The 21,760-nt window shown below is 42.5% G+C and overlaps 2 protein-coding genes across 2 annotated transcripts; one reads left to right on the plus strand and one right to left on the minus strand.

Annotated features, from left to right (window-relative positions):
• Window positions 1-3,452: 3,452 nt before the first annotated feature.
• On the plus strand, window positions 3,453-6,850 carry LOC125772602 (protein mab-21-like). Its single transcript, XM_049444155.1, has 2 exons — window positions 3,453-4,819; window positions 4,924-6,850. The coding sequence occupies exons 1-2, from the start codon at window positions 4,617-4,619 to the stop codon at window positions 5,816-5,818; spliced, it is 1,098 nt and encodes a 365-aa protein (XP_049300112.1). The 5' UTR covers window positions 3,453-4,616; the 3' UTR covers window positions 5,819-6,850.
• Window positions 6,851-17,295: 10,445 nt separating this feature from the next.
• On the minus strand, window positions 17,296-21,060 carry LOC125772446 (protein mab-21). Its single transcript, XM_049444141.1, has 2 exons — window positions 19,713-21,060; window positions 17,296-18,722 (listed from the first exon to the last, which is right to left on the minus strand). Exons 1-2 carry the CDS (start codon window positions 20,458-20,460, stop codon window positions 18,373-18,375), a joined length of 1,098 nt encoding a protein of 365 aa, XP_049300098.1. The 5' UTR covers window positions 20,461-21,060; the 3' UTR covers window positions 17,296-18,372.
• Between the last annotated feature and the right edge of the window lie 700 nt (window positions 21,061-21,760).

The raw sequence follows: 21,760 nt of genomic DNA on the forward strand, positions 1-21,760 counted from the left end.
CGCCGAGCAATTAACGGAAATAGCCGAAAAGGCAAAGATGCCACTGCAACCGCTGACTGATTATGACTGACAAACATATTGGAATGATTAAGCAACAACCCCGGTACACGTACCCGGCCAACGTTAGACGTTGACAACGGTGGCAAGTTTACCGTTCGGCTGGAAAATCATTCCCCACCGCGTTGCCATTAAATCCGCACCGCACGGATCCTGGTCGCGGCACCAGACAATAAATTATTGCAGCATGCGCGTGCACGCCGTGCCCGCGTCGCCTGCATGTAATTAGAAGCAAGGTGGTGAAAGTGCATCCATCCTTCGTTTCCAAATCTCCTAAAACCTCCTTCCCATATATGCGGGGTGTTTTTTTTCTACTTTCTTCTTCACGTTGTCCCAACGTTTTCCAACGTGGAAAACACCGATGAAGCGTGCTTGGTGAGCTAAAGCAAAACAAAAAAAAAGGAAATGGAAAGAACCATCATACAGCAGGAATATTTTTCCACCACTGCATCTCTTTGAGTGTGTCACAATGAATAAATTATAATTAAACTGAAATCACATTTTTAGACTTGTCAGACGCCGATGGTTTATGCTAGCGAGAGCCGCACAGTGTGATGAGTACGATGGTCGATCGGTGTGCCGCGATCATTGGCGCTAGATGCAACTTTTGAGCTGATGCGGAATGTTTGTAGCAAATAACAAGGGCATGCCGAAGTTTATGGGTGGAAAATCGGTGGACCTACACTGCATGACACAGTGGGAAAGTGAAACCGATTTGTACCACGCTCGGAAGTAATCAGCTGCGTACATGTCAATGCGTTTCGCGGAGCACTTCATTTCTCACAACCAAGAGCAGTTGGAATTTGAATGTATAGAGCGAAATATGGAACGGTAGAATGTGCGTAGATGCAGTAGAAATATGTCCGACAACTTCGTATGCAAAGGTTGACAGAAACATTGGAAAGCAATTAATATGCCATCGATACGTCATCAACTGTGACTCTGACAACGCTGCCACTGTTGGAACAGTCATTTGTTGAAGAGAGAATCAAAGAATTTGGGATCCTCAAGACTCAAGACAAGAGGAGGTGACTCTATCGCAAATATTGAATAGTGCTGCTTTTAAATGCTTTTATAGGTTATTTTGTACATCGTCTTCTTGAAGAAGATCTGGTACTAGCATCAACTCTCCTGTAGAGATATTACCATATATGGAATATAACTCCTGCAAGTCACCTGTGGAGATATTGGGACTCTTACAAACTCCCAGAAATTCATGAATTCTAAAACCTAAATGAATATTTAGAGTTGCAATAGACAAGACATTCAAGAATTAATGAATATCTGCAGGTTTTCTGGGTAATGTTATTGGACCTATAATACCGATTCCATATTTGATGAACTTCGATTTGGAGTCGTTGTGGACATGAAGTTGAGACACCAAAGATTTGCTTAGAATAAACAGGTGTTCCAGGAGGTCGTGAAGGCATTTAGGTCCTCCTGCAGAGTCATTATCGTAGCATCTGAATATTGGGAAATCTAGTTCACAATTAACTTCTAATTTTCTGAGATCTCCTTAAAGCGTTTATAGCAAAAAAACCTTTCGATTTCATTCGAATGATCTAAACCAAGAAACATCGCTAAAAAAACAAAACCAGATTATGACACACATTGCTGGCCAGTGATTACGTAGCCTTAGCTTGCAGTAGACCTTTTTTTTCCTCTCACCTGCAATATCTCACCTGCATAATATGGCTATGCCGTACGCGCACTCTCGCAGGATTTATGAGCCTTGGTTCAGCTGACAGTTTTGGATAGATCGCCAATGCCAGATAAAACGGATCGGATGTGAATGTGCGGGCGTGCAATGTGCAAAACACACACCGTGGCCATGTGTGCGTGCCCAGGATGCGAAAAAGCAAACCCTCGTCTGGTTAGCCAGCACGGGCCAGAATATCAATCGGTATGGTTGTTGCCACGTACTACCACTTGGTACACCGGTGCCGAACTCCGTTGATGTTTGCCGCTGCTGCAAGATGGCTTTGGACTTCGATGCAGACCTATTTAAATGGGAAAGAAATGAAGGATTATAGTGAAGATTTTATAGCAAATTTTCAACACCCGGATAGCTGAATGGTAAAGGTGAAATAATTGATTTTTTATTATTCAAAAAATAAAAAATGGCTTAAAATAAAGAAATAGGAGAGATCTTGTATTAAACACAAAATTAAACTTATTAAATGTTAAATTTTTATTCAATATTACGGATGTAGAACGGAAAGCGGAACGGGGGATAAAGGTGAATTAATTAATTTTTTATTATTCAAAAAATAAAAAATGGCTTAATTTTAGACACCTAAGGGTCTATTAACGATTACCTTAATATGGATTAATCCTCCATGTAGCTTAATCCCCACCGATTCCATAGTCTTGAATACCTTTATGCAGGAAAAACAGGTATAATTGCAATCTTGCTTGAACATGTAGCTAAAACAGGCTGTTTCATAGTGCCAGGTCGCTGAACATTTGCTATAATTAAACTATAATTTTAAGAGTATTTTTTATGCAACAATAAAGGAAGGAAGGGAGGAACACGTTTTTACTAATAAAAAAAGAAATATGAGAGAAATAGCTGAAATATACAAAATAAAAACATTTTTCCTGTAAACCCCCTACTTAAAAAAGTTTTCAGACAAATAATCTAATTAATTTAATTAGTTTATTAATTTAATTAATTGAACACTAAAACTATCGAACTAGTCATTTTGCTTGGAACGCTTAATTTTCATGAAAATATTTTTTTGGGGTTGAAGAATGCTATAATAGTTGAACCATGAATTTTACATATACATTCTATAGTAAAATGTCCACGAAAAAATAAATTATACTCCAACTCTTCGAAATTATTTTTAAAAATAATCAAGAACGAAAAACGCTTAAAACGCTTGGTAGTTTTAGTGTTAAGATTGTTTAATATAATTTCACATGTAATCAAAATAAACGGAAAATATTAATACAGCGTATTTGCCTCAACAAAAGTACTTTAATAAACGAAAGAAACATATTTAACATAGTTACACACAATTTAAATTGAAATAAAAACCATACGACAAAAACTTAAAATTCACCCCTACATAAATATAGAAATGAACTCTCGCACACAAACGCAAACGAAGGAGAAAACCACGCCCATTTTTCCGTGGTATACAACGGTGCGCAATGGACACGTGCGTACGTGTGACCACGTGTGTAGGGGATGAATGAAATGAACATCTAGCAAGTGGCTATAGATGCAGCTGCAGATAGGGTTTTACGGAATGTATAGTAAAAATAAATGAATTAAACACAACCCCTAACGACTTCCGGCAAATTTTGTTTTTTTTTGGTGATGGAGAAGAGAAAAGAAAAGAATGGTATAGTTTTGTTGGTGAAGTTTAGAATTAGGTTGTTTAACGTACAACAGCTTCTCGATACTACCGGAAGTGGAGTGGGACTTTTTACGATTTTTTTTTTTATTTTTGGTTTGGTCCGTTTGCCATCTACAAAATGTATCCTTTTTTGTTTCCGATGCCGACACTGCAAATGTTTGCGTGTGTGTGTGTGTGTGCGTTTCGAAGATGGTGGGGATACGTAGTACCCGATTCCGATTCGTTCATCAAAAGATCTCTGGCGGGAGAGAGATTCCAGTAGCGGCTCGGCGAGATCGTATCAGCTCGGCGCCATATGTCCGGATGAGGTTGGGGCAAACAGTTGTGCAAAAACCGCGGCCCCGATCCCAGCCTGCGAGTGAGTAGGACGGCCCACATCGCATCGTAGTGCGTACTTTCTATAGTGGGGCGAAATATTGCCGACCCCGCACACAACCCATCCAGGGACCCATCCTTTTGGGTGTTTTCTTTTTTTTTTTTGGGGAGAAGCCGGCAGGATATAATGCTGGATACATGTGTAAAACGGGTAGGGTGGCTACGCCCTCGCCCGGACCTTATTCGTAAATTTTGCGAGCAAATTGGAAGCTTGAGGAATGGCAAGGGGAGGTGGGATGCCTAGAAATCGTACATGTCGCCATCGTTAGTAGTACTCACTCCCCGAGAATAGTGGGGTTTTGCGCGAGTAGTGGTTTTTGAAGGAGGTGGAGGCGGTGAAGGGTGGGGATTCGAGCGCGCGCGCGCGCCTGCGTGTGTGTTTGAGCGGATGCCCGTGTACAGGCAACCAAGGCCCAGTAAATACCTACCAGTATCGCTGCGACAACGAGATTGAGATATATTGTGCCACGGGTGCCACGGTTTTGTTGTTTCCCGCGGGCATCATAACCGGGGTGACCGACGCATCCTGACGCGCGTACGACCCGGGCACTATTACCGGCCTGCGGGTTACGGTTTGGCCGGTAATATGACGTTACCGTAAACAGGATAACAGCCTCGCAAACTTTGTCCCGTGTCCCGGGCTTTCAAACAACCAGTGCAGTTTGTGAAGTTGTGCAAGTGTCGTCAAAACACCTTCAAAACAAAACTCCCCAAAATTAATGGCGGCGTAACTTACGGCGGTGGTACTGAACTGAGTGCTCGGTGTGGACATTCTTCCGACATCCTTATACACAAGTGGTACACAACGCAAAAACCATGCTGGTACCACCGGACATGGTTACCGTGCAGTCGAAGACGATCTTCCAGATTAACAAGTACTACGCGGAAAAGGTACAGGTGCGCATGGGCAACATCGCCATCGTGCTGCGTGAGATCTGCAAGATCGTGCAGGAGGTGTTGCGTGAGGTGGAGGTCCAGGAACCAAGGTTTATCTCCAGCCTGGTGGAATGCAATGGACGGTAAGTTGGGGCGGACGGTACCGTGGAAACCTTGGAGAATGTATGCTGACTACAGACTACCCCGCGAACATTTTGGGTACGCTACTGCCATTCTTCGGTTTCAGATTCGAGGGCCTGGAGGTGATTTCACCGACGGCATTCGAGGTCGTGCTGTACCTCAACCAGATGGGTGTGTTTAACTTCGTGGACGATGGATCACTGCCCGGTGCAGCGGTGCTGAAGCTAAGCGACGGCCGCAAACGCTCCATGTCGCTGTGGGTTGAGTTTATCACTGCGTCCGGTTATCTGTCCGCCCGGAAGATACGGTCCCGGTTCCATACCCTCGTAGCCCAGGCGGTGGAGAAGTGTCCGTACCGGGATATGGTAAAGCTCGTCCCCGACACGACGGAGGTGAAGTTACGCATCCGGGAGCGGTACACCGTGCAGATAACGCCCGCATTCAAGTGTACCGGTATCTGGCCCCGTTCGGCAGCACACTGGCCAATCCTGAACATTCCCTGGCCCCATCCGGCACTCGTCGCGGAGGTTAAAACGGAAGGGTTCGATCTACTGTCGAAGGAAAGCGTCATCCTGCAAGGGAAGAACGCAAACGTGGAGGGTGATGCGTGGTTACTACACTTTACCGAGGCGGAGAATCGACTACTCCAGGGCGGTTATCGCAAGCGGTGTCTCAGCATTCTCAAAACGCTGTGCGATCGACATCTGGATCTGCCGGGTGCACCGATCGGCTATTACCATCTGAAGACGCTACTACTCTACGAGTGTGAGAAGCATCCGCGCGAAACGGAATGGGATGCCGGTTGTGTTGCGGATCGTTTGAACGGTATCTTTCTGCAGCTGATCTCCTGCCTGCAGTGTCGCCGCTGTCCGCACTACTTTCTGCCGAGCCTGGACCTGTTCAAGGGCAAATCGCCGACGGCACTGGACAACGCGTCCAAGCACGTGTGGCGCCTCTGTCGGGATATACTAACCAGCAGCAAAGCGTTTGATCGGCTGTAAAAAACGGGGGTTCTGGGCCTCTGTGTTCGAGTCTCAGCCTCGGATCATATCATCAGTGCGCGGAACAAGGCGGTTCTGGCACTGTTTCAAGCCGTGAAGCGGAGACGTTAAACGGATCCGTTTCTGCTAGTATACGAGACGGTTAGAAGGAGACAAGCGTAGGTGGTGTGAAACGCTTTACGTTTTAAACGTTGTTAGAAAAGGAAGAGTGGATGGTGAGAAGGAAGAAGAACAAAACAAACGCTGTATACGATATGTCTGCCTTAGTTTTGAGTGTTTTTTGTGAGTTTTTTTTTTAAATCTAAAATGACTTCCTAAAATCAAACGCCTAGTGTACGGGGTAACGAGTGTGCAGGATGCGTACTGAGCTACTCAACGCACTCACGGCACTCACGGCGATAGTGTAAGGTTAGGTGAAAATAATTTGTTTTGTTATCTTTTTCAATGGTACGCAAATGGTATTACTTTCCCGCTAGTGTGCTGCTTTAGAGGATTTTTGTTTCTGTTTCTCGATCCGAAATAAACATACGATGCTAGTGACAAAGTGCGTGATATCTGGGCTGCTTTAAAGGTGTCTCGGTTGCCATTGATTAGGTTTTGCTTCCGGTAATTGTGGTGGCGAAAACAAAAAGAAGAAGTAAAAAAACACAGTTTTTTAATGTTTTATATTTTTCTTGTGTGCCGTATTACTACGCTTTCGCTATTAAATGGGGGGTAAAGGTTAAATAGTAAGATGTGCATTTGATCGGTTCTATTTTTTTTCTCTCTCTCTCGTATGTGTGTAAATAATAAGAGAAACAATCAGATCAGATATTAAGCAAGTGAGATTTTTCGGTTCATAATGTTTATGTGTTGCAAATTTGAAAGTATATCGTCTTTATTAGATATATTTGTACACAGGGAAATTTTGATGACATTCTTGAAAAAAAAATTGCTTAAATAATATTAGCATGTTTGCTTAGGAAAAAAAGGACGCTTAAGATGTATCTACACGATCAGCATCTTATAAATAAATTTTTATTTATACTGTAACTTTAAACTGTTATTTATTTTCAAGCTACTCGTGAGTAATATATTCCCTGCAAATAAAATCAAATGTAAAACCAAAAAAAAAACACAGCGAAAGAAACGACTATACTACAACGCTTCGAACGAGCATAACAACATTCAATTATCTCGCCCCGAAGTGCGTAGTTAATCGCATTAATTAATGCCACATTCCGGCACTAATAATGATATCAGCCCGGGCTCGATTTAAAACGATCGGGCATCTCAGCACCGCAGTCCATTCCTTTCCCTTTTGCCGTTTGTATATGTATAAAGTGTGTGCTGGTGGCTTTAAAAATTCAATTCTTAAGAGAAAAAAAAGAAAGCGAGAAAACTGCAAAAGAAAAAGGCTGGAAAACGTTCTTAATGGTGGTAAAACTCGTTGGGAAAAACAATGGAAAAATGGAAGAAAGAAAAAAAAAGCAACAAAATTTAGACCTCGATGGAAGGAAAAAGAAAATGAAAGCAGTCAGATGGACAAGAACAAACACTTGATGAAAGGTGGTTTCAGAAGTCATGCAGCCGCTTTTGTTTTTGGATACCGATGGAAGGCAGAAAAAAAACCCCCGGAAGCAGGACCCTACTGTACAACGCTAATTTATGAAGGTGCGCTCATCATACGAATGTGACCTCTCCCAGCCGCCCGCGAGTAACATAAGCTTGCTGCCACATTTTTGTTGTTTATTTTTCCAACATTTTTGCTTCCCTCCAGCTTTAACTCAACTGTATCTTTCGGTCGTCGTCTCAAGAGCGGGGTCTACTAACAATTAAATTGTAAGACAAGCGACCGATTTGCTACCCTGGCGAGGAAGGGCATAAAAGAATAAAAGTAGAATAAAAACATGCTACACACGGATACACCCACAACACGGGAGACTTACGCAAGGTTGACGGTTTTTCGTCCGTTACGTCGGTCACAGTTTTATGATTTGATGATTTTTTAGAGCTTGCTAATGTGCTTCGTTTTATGAGGTTTGGCTTCATTCTGCCGCTTGTGAAAACGGTTCAAAAAACGAGGAGAGTGATAAAGGCAGGAAGAAGGGTAAAAAAAAGACGAGGGCAGGAGAAGGAAAGTAGAGAGAATGGAAAGGGGGGAAAGGTATGTGAGGTGGGTGTGTGCTAACCATAAAAGATTGCATTCGAAAATGTTTCGTCATATCATTCTTTTTTTTTTAATTTTATTTCCTCTTATTAAACCCCTTTGCTTGTGTGATTGCATACATTGAGGGGTTTCATAAAATTTTAGTTTTAAATAAATGCATATGGCAATTTTTTTGCATCAATCATAACCCCCTAAGTTAATACTATGGGAAACGAACACGAGGAAAGAGGAAACCAGACCGGGAGTTATTAAAATGACAAAACAATGAAAAGGTTGATGGAGCAGCTTTTGCTTCCAAGCGAGCTGTGAGCTGCATCGGGAATCAGACGAGAATTTGCAATGGAGATGGTTTATTTTCTCATCTGCCGTGAGTGTGCAAGCGTTCTAATAATGCTGTTTCTGTGCACAATTTAAACCACTCAAAACAACATTTTTAAATAATTGGTTTTTCTTAAAATAACTGTAAGTAATGTTTTTTTTTGTTATAAAAATAAATATTCTAACAATCCGGTAAGGTTAAAATTTCGATTGGCAATGCGAATGGCTGCAGTGGAACGTGCCTTTAGGCCGTATGTGACATTCTGCACCATCCACTGGACCATCCATCATACGTGTGTAACTTTGTATGCGACCGGGCAGGCGCAAGTTATCACATTTTAATCGACCCGAAACACAAGGGAGCGAGCGCAGCCTACAACACAGAAAACAAAACAAACTCATCAACCAGTTTATGCGCGTACTGTCGCGAGTCGGTTACATTTAATAATTTTATTGATATCCCGACGACGCGTGGTGCATACGCAAGTGCCATGTGAATGCCTCCCCGTGAACGGAGTCGTATGCCCAAAGCCAAACAACGGGTGAACGCTCCTAATGCGATCAACGTTGTGCGAGGAGTAGGAGCTAAATAATAAAGTATAACAGTTAAATGAAAATAAAATGAAAAACACAAAGAAATTGTGAGAAGAAGTAAAAAATGACAAATATTTCATATCTTTTACCTTAACATTATAGTATGAAATTAATAAGAAAACATAAAATAGTTAACAAAGAAACTATCAATAGAAAATCACAGTATAAACTAGTAAAGAAAGAAAAAACGATATGAAAACATAGTAGTAATGTTTAAAAACTAGAAAAAAAACATGAAAAGATAGGATTAAATAACGATAAGAGAAAACAAAGATTTATTCAAATAAGAAAACAAATGTAAATAAAGAAAACAAATTAAAACTAAACATGAATGAATGGCAAATGAATACAATCGACTAATAAAACAAACGAAATAGACCAATTTTGCAAAATTAATAATAAAAAAGCATTTGAAAATATAGTTAAAATGTCACCAAAAATCGAACGGAAGGAAAAAAAATAAAATCTTACCGAACAGAGATAAGAATTTTCGTACCGATCGAACACAAACCCGTCCATCTACCACCGGAGTATCTCGGCTAGCGGAAAGGGCAGTGCTTATGTTTATTAATTTTATAGACATTCAACCGGGGTCCATCAACAGGCTCATAAATTTGGCATGTTTTGTGCCCCGATTCCGGGATTCCGGGAATAAAGGGAATGTGCGTCAAATTCTCCCAGTTCGGATGGCTTCATTGCTGCTTTTTTTCTTTCCCTGTTGTCGCATCTCTACTATATTGACCAGGTACCGCAGCTCGTCATCGTCACCTTTTGTGTGGTTCGCCCTCACGGTTAGTATTCCGACGCCGGACGCCTAATGAAACACGTGTTAAACATGACATTGCCGAACGAATGGACCGGCAGGCATCCTTTAGCCGCTGCAATCCTTTCCGCATAAAGTTGTCAGGAGGATAAAGAACGGGAGGAAAGGTTCCTTGGGTACCGGGGGGCGAGAGAGAGAGGGTCATGGGGCACGCAATTAGAACGCTGCGGAACGCGCGAAGAAATGACTGTTTTGTCGTCTTTCAACATCATAATTAGGGCCTGTATCTGTGCCCGATTCGAGAGTGTGTTTTAATTATTTGATTTCAAGTTCTGCAGAAAGTAATGACGGAAGGAAAGGGAAGAGAAACGTGTGTGTGTTGATGATTGTGAATTGATTGAAAGACTGGCAAAGGGTACACACACGTGTGATGGGGTGTGTTTTAATTTTTAACTGACTGCAATTAACTCTTAAATGCACAGGACACTGCGAAAAAGATGAATTTCAAATCATTTTATTGTAATTTTATTTTAAGTGGAAATTTAAAGTCAAGAAAATGTTCTTCACAACAATGTCTGATAATTTTCCGACAAATAAAATAGTTGTAGACCAAAGATTGCAACAAAACGAAGCGTTTTCCTTAGAGCTACGGTTTGCCGAGCGATACCCAGAATTTCTCGACATCCTGTGGAGTACTTCACGAGAGTTTTTTTTTAACTTTTTTTTCATTCCAATGTCAAAATACTGTCAAATTTTCCAACAATAATCGCCATTTTGGGGGTAAATTTAAATTCCTAAAACTTAGCTCGTCGAGAATTACAGTAGCACGCCGATTATCCGTGCTCATTGGGACTCAGCCCTTACCCGATAAGCGAATACCACGGATAATAGGGACAACTCTTTTTATTCGCAAATATTAATATTTGGTGTGTAGTGGGTGGACTTTTTTCGGCTAAAGTCTGAAATAAGACCCCCCTACTCACGGTCACTCATCTACGTGTCAATTTTTCGTACTAATCGCTACCATGTCTGTGGCCGAAGCTATTCGCGAAAGCAACTGTTACACTTTTTCGAATATTTGGTGCAATTTTCCTCATTTTTAGCCCAACTTTGCCCCATAACTCGGGCGGTATCCAACGGATCGCCAATCTTTAACTTGTGGTCGATAAATGGCACCAATGGCTACATTTTCTTCTTCGACGGCCATGCCCTCAGGTGTCTGTGTCTCGAAACATAATTAAAAAAACACGCATCCGATTGCGAACGCCCTTCCACGAAAAAAAGTCACTCAAATGAGTGACCGTGAGTGGGGGGTTCTTATTTCAGACTTTAGCCTTTATATCTTGCCATGATCGGTTTTGCAGTTAATATGTCAATTCGCCTTTGGAACTGTCATTTCCGAGCTGCACGGGTAATGGGACAGCCGGATAAAAGGTACCCGGATAACATTACATTAGACAGTACATTAGACACTAGAAGCATCTAAGCGTTTTAAGCGTTTTTCTTTCGTTCTTAATTTTTAAAGAATTTCGAAGAGTTGAAGTATAGTTTATTGCTTATTGGAGATCGTATTATATGTAGAATACATATGTAAAATTCATGTTTCAACTACCATAGGATTGTTTTTACTCCAAAAAATAATGTGATGAAAATGAAGCGTTTCAGTCAAAATGACAGATTTACTAGTTCTAGTGCTAATACTAAAAGCATTCAAGCGTTTTAAGCGTTTTAAGCGTTTTTCAATGAGACTTTATTGAATTATACTACTCTCTCGCGTATACTCACCCATTCTACATGTAACCTGCATGAAAGGGTTATGCGTAAGAACGCCAGTTGCTTCTCTTGGACTATCTACCCAAACGGAATGCAACCGAACGCGCTCGTAATTAGTTCTGTTGCTGTTAAATATTAATAAGCGTAAAAATCATCGCAACCAAAAAAAAAATCATCGAAAAAAATTCTGTTTTCCCCAAAAACGGGAACGAAATGAAGCAATAATACTAAACGTAAGAGTATTAACAAAAAAAATAAAAACACACACAAACTAACCGGTTTCGGCTGTTTCGCACAGCACACACACTGCCACATTGCGATCGTCTTCCGGTTAGCCAGGCGTGCGAATGAGAATGATCGTGAAATAATCATCTCGGTGACAAAAATGTAAGGAAATAGACGTAATCGGCACACGGGGCGAGGATCCCAACGAAGATGCCCCGCAATCAAATCTTTCAAATCGCTCTACCATCAATTCATTTAAACTTATTCCTTTTTTTTTCCTTTTTTTTTGGTTTCTCCCACTCCCCGCTCTATTCGGTCGAGAATCTCCCACTCGCATCTACGCCCCGGGTTTAATGTTTATTAATTCATGCTTCAGGTGTTTATTTGCATCCAGCGTCTCTACCCAGATAATGTTGTGGCTCCTTCCCATCCTTCCAACGCGCGCGTTTTTTTGTGCGTTTGGCTTTATTTACTTTAAACGTTAAATTTATAGTGGCAATAAATTAGGAAATTATCATGTTTTCATATTGACATTGTTGTAGCGGGGCCTGTTCTCGCTGTTCGGTTTAGATAAATGTGTTTCTTCTGGTTTTTTCGCCATTTGGCGTGTCAAACGCGCCCTGCCAATGGGAGGCTGATAGATTAGCGTGGATGAAAGTGAGCATCAAGTGATTGTCACATAGGCACATGGTTAGTGTTGTTTTTTTTCTTCCCTTTCCTAAGCGATATTAAAAACCGAAGAGTAAATTCACCAAATTTTCGTTTCACTCTCACGACTCGGTTGTAAACGATGGGAATTTCGATCGTTTCAAACGATGGTAAAGATGCGACGCCAAAAGCACAATAGAAATGAAACGAAAACCAAAAAAAAAAAGACAAAATCCCGTCCAAGCTGGAGGCTGTGGGTGTGGGATAGAGTGCAGGTGGAGCAAACCAAAAAAAAAAGAAAAAAGAAAAGAAAAGAGAAAAGGGAACCAGTGGCCACCGCTGGGCGGGGTGCGGTTTTCATTATTGATTTTCATTCCCATCGTGTTCGGCGTTTCGTGCGCGTGCGTTCCCTGCGGGGTCGCCCGGTTCGTGTTTCACATCATTAATGTATATTTATGCGCTAGCGTTGAAATAAGACCTATCGGATCTGGCTTTAGCTGCAGCGAGGATGTTGGTGTATCTACGCAATGGAACATCCTGACAAAGGGAAAGGGTGCTGATGTACGTAGAGGTGTGTGTATGTGAGTGTTGGGGGTATTAGAATTTTTTTTAATTATTACTTTTATTGATTACTAGATTTGTGTCACAACTTACTAAAAATTCGCTTGAGTTACACTGGAGGTAGAAAAAAAAACTGCATAAAGCTCTTGTTTATAAGGTCCACTTCATTTCTTCACAATACGATTTGACAGCTAGTATGTTTACACTATTCCGAACTGTCACTGCAAACCTCGAATAGATTTGTTTTCCCACACAAAACACACAACAAAGCTTCACATTCGAAGCCCAAAAGCTAAATCATCTCTCTACGGATGTGGTACGGGAAGACATCTCGACATGAACATCGAAAAAAAAAATAATAAATTGAATGAAGAAAAAAAAGGAAATTAATCGTAACGAGACAGCTCGGCCCGTAGGTGTGTGCATGTGTTTACAGCGTCGTAGGTTTGTTGTGGGTGGCACACGGGGTGACACCGTGCTTAATTGTTTTAAGTGTCGATTTGAGTTTTCGGAGTTATCGGTTCGGTATCGTCTTACACCCCGAAAAACTGACCCCCGAACCCAGCACCATGAAGATGAAGAATGTCCAATGTGGTGTGCGTTTTTTTTTGTTTTGTTTTAGCTTCTCTGGTTCCTCCCCCGGTCCGTTTGTTTACTTAACGAGTAAGATGACCATCATCATCATGATCATGATCATGATGTTTGTCCCAACGGGCTGATTAATGGTTCATAAATCGATCCCGTCGCCAAACCATTCGCGCGGCGTATGCATTCTGGGTGTCTTCCTTATCCGTTCTCAATCTGGTTTTTTTTTTTGTTGGGGGTTTTATTTTGTTTGCCTTTTGCGTGGTTTTAGTTTTGTTGGAATATACAAAACGTGGGAAACAAGGGAAAGTACGCTTAACGTCGCGTCAGCATTTAAGCGGCGTTTAGAGGTTGATTTTAATGTTTGTTTTTATGCGACGAATGTTATACTTAGACGTGGAAATAGTGGGTTATTCCTATCTGGAGTAATTCTAGAGTGTATTATGGAGTTTGGGGTGGCCCGGTGGTGTGATAAACGGTGCTGGTTCCACACGACAGAACCGGAGATCAAATCCCATCCTGTTCTTCCACCGTAGCAAGGACTGACTATCCGGCTACGCGATAAAATAAGTCTAGTAAACCAGAAATGGCCGGGATGACCGTTAGAGTATATTAAAGCCAATGAGAGAGAGATTATGGAGTTTACGCGGATCTTTAGATCTCCTCAAAGGGTGTCGATTGTAGTGAAGATTTTCTAATTTCTTTATTTATTTCATCAGAGCTGCATTCGATTGATGTAAATCCAAGATTATTCTTAGGTCAGTGTCTGCTTTTGAGGTTGCTCTTGGCTATCTGGAAACGACGGGTAAAGAAATATTGAAGTCAAAAGTCTATTTAGATTTTTTCAAAGAATTGCACATTATCTTGAAAGGCAGTGAGTGAAAGACAGTGTATGAACTCGTAATTGTGGGAACGTATACATCATTCGAAGCAGTTGTAGTAGGGACAGAGCGATAGGTATTAAGTGGTCGAAGACTCTGCGTTGAGTTAGGCTAGAGTCTATTAACTATTGAGGCGACTGCAGAGATACAGCAGTACACAATAATTACGGAAATTTGATCTTTGTAGTCTACTCCTTGCTTTGAGGCATTACAACCTCAAGAGATCTTGGGCTTGCCATTACTGGCTTTCTTGGACTTTATTTACCCAGCAGCAGGATAGTCAGTCCTGGGTTCTGGGGGGTTCCAGATGGGATTTGAACCTCTGTCCTGTCGTGTCTGGGCTGGGACTCCTACATCTCCAGAGATATACTACATCCAGAGACTGGGTCCGCTACCATCTTCAGCACCGGGTCGTCAATAGCAGTTTAGACCTAATAGTAGTTATTAGTAGAGATGAGAATAACAACTCTTTTTAGTGAGTTAGCTCAGAGTGAGAGAGTCGTTTTTCGGAGTCAACTCCCCAGCAAAAATGTATAAGTAAAGGTTCCGTCATTTTACTCACTCGCCGTGGTGAGTCGAGTTGCAAAAAGAGTAAATGTTTCGTTCTAACTCACTTTTGTTTCAACTCACCAATTTACTTTTTTGCACTCGATTCACCACAGCGACATGTTTACTTTCATGAGTGAGTAAGTGAAAAAAGAGTCACTAAAAGAGTCGTCCTCACGGTGAGTGAGTGCAACACGTTCCATAGAACGTTCCAACTCACTATATCACTCTTACTCGCTCTGCACATCTCTAGTTAGAAGATCTATATAGACAAGACCGTATATAAAATCCCAAACTCCTGACACTCGTACGCAGGACGTACTATCCTGGTAAATGTAGTTGTAATTGTTTGATTGCTATTTTGTAAGCTAGCCTACTAACAAAACGAACACTAAAATTTTTTATTAGTACTATGTGAGAGAGAGATTAGTACTAGAGTGAGAGTATTTAAGCACCTGACACTAAGTAGAGATAAAGGTTATCTTCAAAATACAGCACGGCGATGGTGTGGCGGCGCTAAAGCGAGAATAGATTTCTCTCCCGTTGAGTGCGAGCGGACCATTCTCTCAAGTACGCTATAAGTGGACACGTACATAGCGCACGCTGATTACCGTATTTAATCTATCAGCTGCAGGAGGCGAAAGTTGAGAGCGAAATTATTAAAGCAAGGTACACACGTTAGTTTCTTTCCACCAGTTCGAGAATAAACACAACCGGGGGAAATATGATACTTTACGCTGGCAAGAGCAAAAGATTCGACAGATTACAATAGATTCCGCTCTATTGTAAACGTTCATTATTGTTTTTTTTTTGTTCCACGCGTAAGCCCTTTTTTGTGTGTGGCAGTACTTTTGTTTTCGCTAGTGTTCCATCCCGATCGGCTGTAAGCTGACCGCGGTACCGATTTTATAAATGAGGGATGGAAAATTTGTCGCTCTCGCTGTGTACGCCTGCTAAAACTAAACCCCACACGCTGACTGTTTTGTTTCTTTGCAGGAGCATTATCCTTTTTGTTGTTGTTTTGTTTTGCATCAAACCTAAGTTAAAGGTATATAGAAGGTAGAACATGGTACAAACACACACACACACACATCCCTTACCTGCCATATCAAATTGCAGTTTTGCTGATTTAAAATGAACTTCGCGTCGAATAATGGCAGGTCCGTTGACGTTGACGTGCCCGTGGTTGTGGAATGGTTTACGTTGCGTTTGCTCCGTTCTTCGCATTTTTTGCTTTGAAGCATACAGTTTGCGCAATAGCGTCTTCCTTCTAGTGCGAAGCGAACCGGCGTGGAAGAAGCTGTTTGCCGGTACGGACGGTAAAACATAACCGCACATGAAGGTTGGAACGCGCCACACGCGGACCGAATATGGGCGAAAGTGCGTGTTAACATTGTTCTTTTTCCGATTAAGCATTTTATTGGCGAAGGATAACATTTTTTTTCTGCGTTTCGTCTACACATTAGCCAAAAAAATAAAAACGCGACAACAAAACCCGCGGTGAACATCTTTTTGATACTGGTCCGGTTTTCTACCCTCTCTGGTGGACACCTTTCACCGTTTTGGAATATCGCATTTTAATCGAACCACTCCGATTAGGCGCGCGTATACTGATACCTGCTGTGCATTTCTCTCTTCCTCGCTTCCATCAGCAGCTAACAAAAGTTTTTCCTTTTTTTTAAAAAAAAAAACTTTAGAGTTAGCAAACGGCACAGCCTAACGCCTTTAGACGCACGAGAGAAGCACGAGAAATTATGAGCCCAATAATCGTAAATTGGTTTGTACGGCTGTTGAAGCTGTCAGCGTTTATTGCCGCACGTCGGGCGCTCGGGCGCGTCTTCAACCCGTGCAGACGGTTATTAGCCCGTCCGATTATAATATTGCATTTCGTAAAGGTACCTGTTGGGTGATGTACACACACACACACGCGCGCGCACATACAGACGCATATGAGAATTATTTTGGGTTTTTTGTCGTTTCGCTCGTTTCACCTCGACACTGTACACTCGATAAGCGGACAACGATAAGCGTGTTGACAGAAAAACAAATGAACAAATGAAACGAAATGAAAACAAAACTACAAACGAAAAACAAAAAACAAAGAAAAACGAAACAAAAGGAAACAGAAGGAAAAAAAGAAAGAAAAAACACAACAAACAAATAAAAACAGAAAAAAAACAGCTAAACCATCAAAACTGATGGTAAATGTTTTTTAAACAAAACATTTTGCGAGAAGCACGATTCAAGCAGCCAAAACGGATAATTATCGGGAATGGGTGTTGTGTTTTTCTGTACGTGTTTGTTTTGTGGAGGATTTTGACACTTTGTTTCACTTGTTCTTTTCGGCAGGAAATTTTTCACTCAGGCACAAAGACACACGAGCATCGCAGGATCATTTTTACGTCTAGGACACTTTGCCGAATTGATTTGTTAATAAGCTCTACTGAACGTGTTCTACTACTACATTGACCATTTTTAGTAAATTCCGGAGGAAGATTTTCACGACGGCTTTCTTTCGATAACCGAATAACAACCATCGTTTTCGCTCTTGTTGATCCTTTTTTTCTGCACTGAAAAAAAAGGTATTGAATCGTTTATTTTTAATGTAAATTGTTTACCCTTTTCATCTGTTTCAATAGCTTTCCCTGCTACACGATTGTGAATTTCACAATTCTCTGTTCAACTTGTTTCTTGTTTTTTTCCTTTTCTCGTTCTACACTCGTTAGCACGAAACACCGCGATAGCGTCCTTTTACTACACCGTACACCTTACATTCTAGTAGATTTGATTCGTTTTTTTGTGTTTTAGCGTATTGCGACCCAGGATTGCTGGTTGTACTACAGTATTAACTTCAAAACTTCCACTAGCGCTCACAGTCCCCAGGTGATGCACTGGAGAATTTTTACCAGGAAAAAAAGGAACGTAAGCCATAAAAGAAAAACAATTCGGTTGTGCGTTTTGCCACATTTTGACACTTTGAGCAGCACCTGTCAAATAGTTTTGGATGTATGTGTGTGTGTGTGTGAATGTTTGTTTTGTATACTATGCTTCGGTTTGGTTTAATTTGTCAAACTGAAAACGTCAGATGGGTACGTAAAGGAACATGGTATAGTATATACCTTCCGTTAATTTTTTTTTTCAGCAATCGTTTATGGGTCTACACGAATACTTTGCAAAACAAGGATGAGCTAACAAAATTGCTTTAATGGTGAAACTCAACCCGCCCCCCCCGGGCTCAATGCACACTCCCGTAAACATCCATTTTGTTTTAGTAGATTAAAACACCTTTTAAGATATAAGTTATCGACGAACTAGCTTAGTGTATATAGTATACGCGCATAATAATTTAGTACCTCGCTAGAGTTAGTAGTACGTACGGTTTCTCTCCCTTTCTCTCTCTCTCTTTCTTTCCCGCCCAATCTTCTCTTTCTTTTTTAATGCCCTCTGGACAGCATCGGGGGGTTCCCTCTTACCGCGTTTGCTTAGCCTAGTGTGCCTTACACTGTGTACTTTACAGCTCCTCGAGGCATCGCGAGTTCGTGAGCATGATCCGCGTCAACCGCCATACCTGCTTCGATGCGTTCTCGAGCGCACCGGGCGATTTGCCCTTGAACAGGTCCATGTTTGGCAGGAAGTAGTGTGGACACCGGCGACACTGCAGGCAGGAGATTAGCTGCAGAAAGATACCGTTGATACGGTCACCCATACAGTTCTCGTCCCATTCCATCTCGCGCGGATGCTTCTCGCACTCGTACAGCAGTAGCGTCTTCATCACGTAGGAGGTGACCGGATTGCCCGGCAGATCCAGATGCCGGTCGCGCAACGTCTTCAGGATGCTAAGACAACGCCTTCGGCAACCACCTGCGAAGGAATGGGAGAATGCACGTAACATCGGAGGGATTAGTATTGTGATTATGATTGCATTCTATTTTGCTTCTGCGAAGTAAGAATAGACAACGGACATAAGGACTATCGGAGTGACAATAGGGAGACTAATATTGGAGATCCTAGAACTTCAACGCTCCAACATCTCCAATCCTTTAAGATGTTTTTTTTCCTTCTTACGAAAAAAAGCATGAACAAAGCAACGTTATTAATTAATTAGAACTTCCAAAAAGGAAAATAAAACTATTTGTTAATCTATTTAATCTTATGTTTCTTTTTGTTAAAGGTTCTCGACGACTCTCCTCACGAATTATCCCAAACGGTGATCTCACAATTCCTCCCCATACCAATTAATGACAAACACAACTCGGGGCAATAAATCTTTCTAACGCTCCCAGCAAGTCACCGTGAACCATTTCCTAAAACTAGCTATCCGAACCTATCCAGTTCAGTCACTATCAGCGGTCGGATGCGTTACCTCGGATGGGTAACGATAAATGCGCTCGGATATCTTAATGTGGATACGAACGTTAAGCGCGTAACGACGGGAGCAGTGCTGCCAACGATCGCGTTTTAACCGCCGTGAACGCTTTAATGTCGATAGTAGGCAACGCATTAACCTTGCGCTAGGTTCTGGTGCGAGGTATTCGGGATTGAAATATATGGAAGGCATCCCATAAAGGCAATACTGAGTTGCTTTTGCAATTGATGTTCTACATCCATTAGTGGAGGTTAATCTTTGACGGTTTGTTTTTCGTTTTGCGGTTTTAATGATGGTCTATTATCTGTTTTATGAGTTGTGCGTTATTTATTACTGCTTTGGGTAGGTTGATGGAGATAGATTTGGTTAGGTGGAATTGTTAAACAAAAACATTGTAGTTGAGTTAGATGAGAAAGGTACGACGAATAGATAAGTGATCTATATAAAATTAAATATAACAAAAGAGTTCGTTTGCAGTAAGTCACCTTGTAGTAGCTTGTTTTCAGCCTCCGTAAAACTGAGCACCCAGGCATCGCCCTCCATTGCGGAATTCTTTCCCTGCAGTGCGATACACTCCTTCGACAGCATGTCGAAACCCTCCGTCTTCACCTCGGACACGATGTTCGGATGGGGCCACGGTATCTGTGGCAGGGGCCAGTGGGAAGCGGAACGCGGCCACAGACCGGCACACTTGAACGCGGGCGTTATTTGCACGATAATGCGCTCCCGGATGCGCAACTTCACCTCCGTCGTGTCAGCAATCATTTTGACCGAATCGCGGTACGAACACTTATCACAGGCTTGGGCGACGAGCGTCTGAAACCGGGACCGGATCTTCCGGGCGGACAGGTAACCGGACGCGGTGATAAACTCGACCCACAGCGACATGGAGCGTTTGCGGCCGTCGCTTAGCTTCAGCACCGCACACCCGGGCAGTGTACCGTCGTCGACAAAGTTCAGCACGCCCATCTGATTGAGGTAGATGATGATTTCAAACTCCGTCGGTGACACGACCTCGAGCCCATCGTACCGACCATTGTAATCGTTCAGCGAGGAGATGAAGCGCGGTTCCTGCACCTCCACCTCCTTCAGCACATCCTGCACGACCCGACACACCTCCTGGATGGTTTTGTGTATCTGTGCCTTCCGGGCCTGTACCCGGTCGGCACAGTACTTGTTCATCTGATAGATAAGCTTCGACTGGACCGCTATCATTTCGGGCGGGACGAGCATTTTGGGCAGGTTTTGAACAAGCTAGTACAGCACTAGATCACTTTGCTAGTAACTCACCCGCACCCGAGAATTCTGGCGCACTTTCTAACCTGAGAACGCTCGTCGAATGTTTTGGACGAGATCTGGGTGTAGGTGGTAACACATCGAGTTTGGTTGATAGGCTTGATTGGAGGGTTTGATACTGCAGTGATTGACCAGCGTATCCTTCACTAGACGGCCCTGAACTATCGGCACTTTATTGTCAACCTCGCGAAACAACAAACACTCCACGTCAGGACTGGAACAGTCCGACAAGAACTCTTTTCTTTTTTTGGTGGCACTGTTTTGAGGTTTCCCACACACGCACACGTACAGAAGAAAACACCTTCACACCTGCTCGTGGATGGCTACCAACCAAAGCCACAGCTCGAAACCGTACCGCACAAAATCTATGTCCACAGCTGGCGGCTCATCTCACTGCCCGACCAAAAAAAAAAAACCAATATTCACCGTTCCTTTTTTTCCAGCAAAACGAGCCTCTAAACAACGATGGCGCACGGTGCCAAGAGTACCGACGGAATTCGACGACCCTGCGTACCCGGCAACTACTCGAACGTTACTGAACGAATGTGTGTTGCCGTTCGTTGCGGTTGCGTGCAGCGGGTCGCAACCGTATACCGGGTGTTCGCGGTCGCGCGATCTACGATTCGTGGAAACGATGCTACGCACCAACCCGAATGCGTGTCTGTGTTTGTGTGTGTGTTGGTTATTGCTGGTAAGGATATACGCGTGACGCGGTGTTCATTCCGTCGGCTAAACCACGCCTACTTACGGTTAGTAACGCGTATTCTCTACCACCATCGCGACCCAAGCGCGATTGTTCGGTGTCGTTGCGCAAGGCGGGGGTTCGTGCACATCGGGTGTGGTACGGATAAAGATGAACACCACCACTACCGGTGAACTGTAACGTACAGCGATCGATAAGTTTCCTCACCATCCGCAAAGTTCGCGTTACGAAGATTCCAACATTTTAGCACCATTGGACGTGGATGGTTTTTAGCTCCAAAAAACAGCTCACAAAAGCAGTGGCTACATACATGAGATACGCACTGTAGTGTGCTTTAATAGACCATCTCTGAATCTGAGCCTGATAAAAATGAACTCTTCCCGTCGACGGGGGAGCAGCTTTCATGGGTGGCAAAATAAACCCCCTGTTAGCAGGAAAATGGATGCTGGAAGCTGAAGAGTCTTGTAAAACTCTTCAACCCCACTCTAAAGCATACCAAAAAATAAAACCCCTAAAGGGGAGTAACAAGAAAAA

Source organism: Anopheles funestus, chromosome X, assembly GCF_943734845.2.
Source record: "Anopheles funestus chromosome X, idAnoFuneDA-416_04, whole genome shotgun sequence".
NCBI classification, from domain to species: domain Eukaryota; kingdom Metazoa; phylum Arthropoda; class Insecta; order Diptera; family Culicidae; genus Anopheles; species Anopheles funestus.